The sequence below is a fragment of the Culex quinquefasciatus genome, chromosome 2, assembly GCF_015732765.1.
Source record: "Culex quinquefasciatus strain JHB chromosome 2, VPISU_Cqui_1.0_pri_paternal, whole genome shotgun sequence".
Taxonomy (NCBI): Eukaryota; Metazoa; Arthropoda; class Insecta; order Diptera; family Culicidae; genus Culex; species Culex quinquefasciatus.
In genome coordinates, this window is record NC_051862.1 from 8,135,480 (window position 1) to 8,142,279 (window position 6,800).

The following is a 6,800-nucleotide window of genomic DNA, read 5'->3' on the forward strand; positions in this document are numbered from 1 at the left end:
AAAAAGGTCAAAGTGTCTCCCTTACCATGTATATCACTACCACGCGGAAGCACGTAATAAATCAGCGCATCTCAAAGCTAATATCGGGGGGGTTTGGATCAAATTTTATCAGCGTTCGATAACGACACCGGCGGGGACACGCAAACAATTAGGAAATAATTTGGCAAGTCAGGTCGGGTTCACACGGTCGGAATAGTTTAGTCTGGAAGCAAGTGCGTCGCAGACCAGGTCGTTTGGAGCCATGGCCGGGTGCAGGACGTGGTGCGAGATGAGTCAGAAGAACAAGATGCAGACCAACACGCTGCTGGGAGATATCATGACACTCCTGCTGGGTGGAACCTTCGTCGGATCGAGCATCTTCAACATCCACCTGTGCAACCAGACGTGGACGCTGAACTACTCCAGCTCGATGGTGTTGACCGTGATCTGCTTGTTTCACGTGGCTGCCGTGCTGGGGTCGTTCTTGGGGGTCATCCTGGTGGAACGCATCGAGAAGCTGATACTTTCGGTAGGCTGTTGAACTATACGGTTTTGAAGTGTCTAATGATCGCGATCTTTCAGCGAATCTACCTATTCCTGATGGGCGTCGCCAGCATCCTGAAGGTGATCGTGCCGACCAGCATGTATGGGATCATGTTTTCGCGGATCATCGCTGGGTTTGCGTACGGGTTAGCCTACCTCGTGGTGCTCATTCACGGCGGAGAAGTGGTCGTCAAAGAGCTGCGCGGCACGACGATTGCGTTCGTCAACTACGTCGTATTCTTGGGAATCCTGGTGCACGCGGCCGTCAGTCCGGTCGCCATATCGGACTACACCGGGGAGCCAAGCCGAATACTCGGCATCGCCGGAATCATGTTCTCGCTGATGGCGGCCCTGATTGGGCAGTTTATGAGTTACGAGTCGCCGGTGTTTTTGATCAGGAAGGGTCGTGACGCGGAAGCAGTGCGATCGCTGATCAAGCTGCGACTGAAGTCGTCGGAGACGATGACGGTCCAGCAGGAGTACATCGACCTGCGGAGGATGGTCGAGGAAGATGAGGTGAGCTCGTGGTCGATCTTCAGTGATGGTAATTGGAGACCACTGGTGTTGATCAGTTTGGGGAAGATCGCTGCTGTACTGTCGTTTAACGCCGCGGTCAATCAGGTTCGGATGGTTGTGGTTGACGAGTTGCTTGGGCTGGATACGTTCAGCGTTTCCGGAGTCGTGATCATCTCCATAAGGGTAGTGCTCGGAGTTGCGTTTCTGTTCACCATTGATCGCTGCGGTCGGAAACCTACCCAAACCTTGTCCGCTTTCTTCAGTGGCTTCATGTTGACCACCATGGGCGGTATCTACATGCAGCTGAGCTGTGTCAGCATCCCCGTAGCTTCCGGGGTCTTCCTGGTATACGAGCTGGTAGCATCAACCGGTGTCCACCTAGTTCCGGACGTTCATCTCTCGGAAGCCTTCTCAACCAAGAAGAAAGCCCTTTCGATAGCTGTTATCCAGTTGGCTGAACACGCAGCGCACATCGCCATCGTGTCCGTGACCTTCACGTGGAACTTTGCCAACCCCGACATCTACGGCGCAATTCTGCTTTTTTGCGGGATTCCCCTGATGGTGATCGCTATTCTACTGCATGTATTCCTTCCAGAAACCGCAAAACTAACTCTGAGAAAGTCTCGAGCCGCATTTGCTCGCGTTGACGCCCTTTATGGCACCAATAAAGAACTGTACAACTGACGCCAAGAAACCGTCCCCACAAACCTTAAAATAGAACTCTTGTTGTAATCAATCAAACGTTTTTTTTTATTATTCCCTCACCAGTATTTGCTGAAAGTCCGAACGAACAAATTTACTCTCGTAGATAAACCGACTAAATCAATATCCCTCTCCCCGAAGTACCAATTGTGCAAACACAGACCCCTTCGATCCCTCCCTTCCAGCTAAATTACTACCTGGCTTTCCGATATCTGGTTTCAGGTTCAGGGCGTACAGAACCTTTCTTCACCACGGACTCTCGCATGTAAATGAGTAAGCAATATTTACTATTTTGATAGCAGCTCGAAGAGCTCGCTCAAAAAAGCGCTCAGACGGGGACAAACAAACCGATTCTTGCCATCATCCCTTTTTCCCCCGATATGCCGAAGACCTGGACGTTACAAAACGAAAAAAAAACACCTAAGCAAATATTGACCCCTCGACGCTGTTGGCACAGCGCGAGTCGTATCTCGAGACGCTTCTTCCGTAAAGATCGACGTAATTCTCTTGAATTTCTTAGCCACCTCGATTACCGCCATCTAGTGGCGGAATTTCGTAACGCCTAAAAGTAGGCACTCTTAATCTAAAAACTAAAACAAATTTTTCAATTGCTCACCACGTGTTACGGAGCGCGAGCATATGTGGTGTGTAGAGTGTAATGTTATGCTAATCAGTGGCCTTCAACGCGGTCAGCTGAGCTGAAGATCTCTCGACGCGTCGCACTTGGGTCTTTGGTGGAGCATAAACAGCGACTGTTTGAATAATGTTTAAAGTCGTCAACGAGTGCGGCGGTGGATGCCACGTCGAATCATAATGAGTGTGGATTTCAAGGAGAGTGTTTGAAAATGGGGTATCGTTTACCAATTTTTTGAATGCTAACTTCTATAAATTCTCATAAATATTATTAGTGGAATATTTTCAACTTCGACTTCTTTGAAATCATCTAAATATTCGAGAAACATATTCAACTTGGTACTTAACCCTTCGACTGAAAAGGGTTCTGGGCTGCACTTGAAAATCGATACTTTTATAGTTTCGTTGGAAAATAAAACTATTGACGCTAGATGTGAGCCCTCAAGAGCTGTTTTCTTAATAAGATGGGAGAACACTCGGTATGGTGTTCATGGTCGAAGGTCGATAGCACTTGATACAACTATTATTTCAAATTTTATTTCAACGGTGTTAGTTTTCACAGTAAAAATATGGTAAACTTTGTCCATTGCAAGGTTGTTTACGAGACTTTATCGAGGTTCGATAACGATAACACTACTCGACAAAACAAAACTTGTGTCAAGGGATTGACGATATCTCATCGGTTCCTCAGAGAAAAGGCATCCCCGAATCCGATGCAATCGACAGAATTTGATTTTATGTCCACGCGGACTGACGAGAAGCTGGTAAATTTTTTAACATAAAAAAATCGAACAATTTAAAAAAAAACTTGCGTCTCCTCCCAACTATATGAGCCATCTACAAAAATATGGAGGCGCCTGGTGCATAGCCATTTCCTTTAAGCACAACGGAAACAACCAATACAAATGTATAAAAAAGTTGTCAAGTTCGGGGTCCACAGCTAGCATTTTTTGTACGATTATAAAAATAAATATTAAAAGTTTAAAATTAAAATATTTGAAAAAAATTTTTTTTAAATATATTTGTTTACTAAAATTTTATGTTTCTCAAAGGTCTATGGGTACTTCGGGATGTCCATGGTAATCCAAGGACTCCCTAGAGTTAAGATCTATGAGTCTACCGCCGTAACAAGCAAGAGGTCGTCGGATTTTGACCCCGGATCATGTGAGTATAGCATCAGTGGATATGGTAGACTACTATATGAATGTAATGGGATGTACATGGTCATCCAAGGACTCTCTGGAGTTAAGATCTACAATCGATGTAAAGTTATCGAAATATTTAAGTTTGAACGATGAACAAAAGTCCTTGTTTACCACTTTAGCCAAACGGCGACCTCTTTTTTGTTACGGCGGTAGACTCGTAGATCTTAACTCCAGGGAGTCCTTGGATGACCATATACATCCCATTACATTCATATAGTAGTCTACCATATCCACTGATGCTATACTCACATGATCCGGGGTCAAAATCCGACGACCTCTTGCTTGTTACGGCGGTAGACTCGTAGATCTTAACTCCAGGGAGTCCTTGGATGACCATATACATCCCATTACATTCATATAGTAGTCTACCATATCCACTGATGCTATACTCACATGATCCGGGGTCAAAATCCGACGACCTCTTGCTTGTTACGGCGGTAGACTCGTAGATCTTAACTCCAGGAGTCCTTGGATGACCATGGACATCCCATTACATTCATATAGTAGTCTACCATATCCACTGGTGCTATACGCACATGATCCGGGGTCAAAATCCGACGACCTCTTGCTTGTTACGGCGGTAGACTCGTAGATCTTAACTCCAGGGAGTCCTTGGATGACCATGGACATCCCATTACATTCATATAGTAGTCTACCATATCCACTGATGCTATACGCACATAATCCGGGGTCAAAATCCGACGACCTCTTGCTTGTTACGGCGGTAGACTCGTAGATCTTAACTCCAGGAGTCCTTGGATGACCATGTACATCCCATTACATTCATATAGTAGTCTACCATATCCACTGATGCTATACGCACATAATCCGGGGTCAAAATCCGACGACCTCTTGCTTGTTACGGCGGTAGACTCATAGATCTTAACTCTAGGGAGTCCTTGGATTACCATGGACATCCCGAAGTACCCATAGACCTTTGAGAAACATAAAATTTTAGTAAACAAATATATTTAAAAAAAATGTTTTTCAAATATTTTAATTTTAAACTTTTAATATTTATTTTTATAATCGTACAAAAATGCTAGCTGTGGACCCCCGAACTTGACAACTTTTTATACATTTGTATTGGTTGTTTCCGTTGTGCTTAAAGGAAATGGCTATGCACCAGGCGCCTCCATATTTTTGTAGATGGCTCATATAGTTGGGAGGAGACGCAAGTTTTTTTAAATTGTTCGATTTTTATGTTAACAAATTTACCAGCTTCTCGTCAGTCCGCGTGGACATAAAATCAAATTCTGTCGATTGCATCGGATTCGGGGATGCCTTTTCTCTGAGGAACCGATGAGATATCGTCAATCCCTTGACACAAGTTTTGTTTTGTCGAGTAGTGTAATCTAACGTTATTGCTGTTGTTATTTCAATAATTCTATCTAATCTAATCTTATCGACGATACCGGACGATAACTTATTTTCAATACTTAAATTTTCACAAAATAACAAATTGTAGGAAACAACTGAAATTTAACTAATTTGCAACAAGGGTATCAAATGGAATAAAATTGCGCAGGTATTTTACTTTATAAGAGTTTTTTTTAAACACTGAAATTTTCACAAAAATCCATATTTCGAATGTACTAAAATTTCCATAATACGCAGTATAGGTATTAAACGAAGCAAAATTTTGCATAAATTTTAACATTATCAAATATTTTTTTGTAAAATGTTAAAATTTTCACAAAATATCGTATTTTTTGAAAATGCAAAAAATATTATAACTTGCAATATGGGTATTGAAAATAGCGAAATTTTGTATGCATTTTCACTTTACTACAGTCTACACAGAAAAAAAAGTTGAATTTTGGAATGTTGAAAATTTGGTAGGTTGAATATTACCTCTTTATTTGTGTAATATTACATAAAAAATGTGTAAAAATGTGAACCTGATGAATATTCATCAAAAACTGATGAAAATTCATCATTTTCTGGGGTAAAATTTATCATTTATTTTGCCACAAAATCTGTCACCATTTCCTGATGAATATTACCATCATTTTTTTTCTGTGTACAGTAAATAAAATTTTCACAAAAAACCGTATGTTTTAGAAACTACAAAAAAAATCATAACCAACATGACATGAGTATCAAACAATGCAAAATTTAGAATGCATTTTCGATTCATTTGAATTTTGTAAAACACCCTAATTTTCACAAATTATCGTTTTTTCAAAAACATTAAGGCCGTTGCAAATATATTTTAAAGTTTATGTCGGTCGGATGGTTTGATTTCTTGAGTACCGTAAAAACCTTTTTTCTCAATACTTTTAGGAAATTTTGGAAATTGATGATTGCAAAACATCTGGACAGGTGTATAATGCATTTTTAAACACTTTTTTATTCAAATGTTTACACCGTGGCATGTAATTTAAATTTTGTAACCTTCTTATTTTTAATTAAATAAAAATAAAAAAATTCCGAAAAATACGGTATTTTGTGAAAAATTTAGATTTTTACAAGAAAAATAATTATTCTTATCGCTCTGACATATTTTCTAAAAAAATACCGTATTATGTATAAAAAAAGTATTTTACACAAAAACAAAAAACTTTTTCAAAGTGCAACACTGAAAAAAAAAGTTGAATTTTGGAAGGATGAAAATTTGGTAGGTTGAATATTACCTCTTTTTTAGTAATATTACATAAAAATGTGTAAAAATGTGAACCTGCTGAATATTCATCAAAATCTTATGAATATTCACCAATTCTTGATGTAATATGACCCATTTTTTCAACACAAAATCTGTCACCATTTCCTGATGCATATTACTATCATTCTTTTCTGTAAAAATCATTTAAAATTTTGGTTCGTTTAAAACTTATATTACAAAAATTTGTAAATCTTCAAAATTTTATAAAAAAAATCAGTATTTTAAAAAACACAGTGTTTTTAGTAAATTTTTATATTAAAAAACTCTAGAAAAATATTTGGCAAATCTTGGAAGAAAATCAATTTCGAAAAAACGGCATTTTGTGAAAATTTCAGTAATTTACAAAAAAAATATAATCGTTGTCGATCTAACAAATTTCCGAAAAAATACGATATTTTGCTAAATAAATAGTATTTTACAATAAAAAAAGACTCTAACAAAGTGAAAAACATTCAAAATTTTGCTTCGTTTGATACATATATTGCAAATAATGAAAAAAAAATCAGTTCCGATAAAAACAGTGTCTTGTGAAAATGTGAGTATTTTACAAAAAATAA

At 39.1% G+C, this 6,800-nt stretch overlaps 1 protein-coding gene across 1 annotated transcript; it reads left to right on the forward strand.

Annotated features, from left to right (window-relative positions):
- Nucleotides 1-5: 5 nt before the first annotated feature.
- Nucleotides 6-1,723, forward strand: LOC6049232 (galactose-proton symporter). The gene is made up of 2 exons (XM_001865989.2): nt 6-508; nt 562-1,723. The coding sequence occupies exons 1-2, from the start codon at nt 242-244 to the stop codon at nt 1,720-1,722; spliced, it is 1,428 nt and encodes a 475-aa protein (XP_001866024.2). The 5' UTR covers nt 6-241; the 3' UTR covers nt 1,723.
- Nucleotides 1,724-6,800: the final 5,077 nt, after the last annotated feature.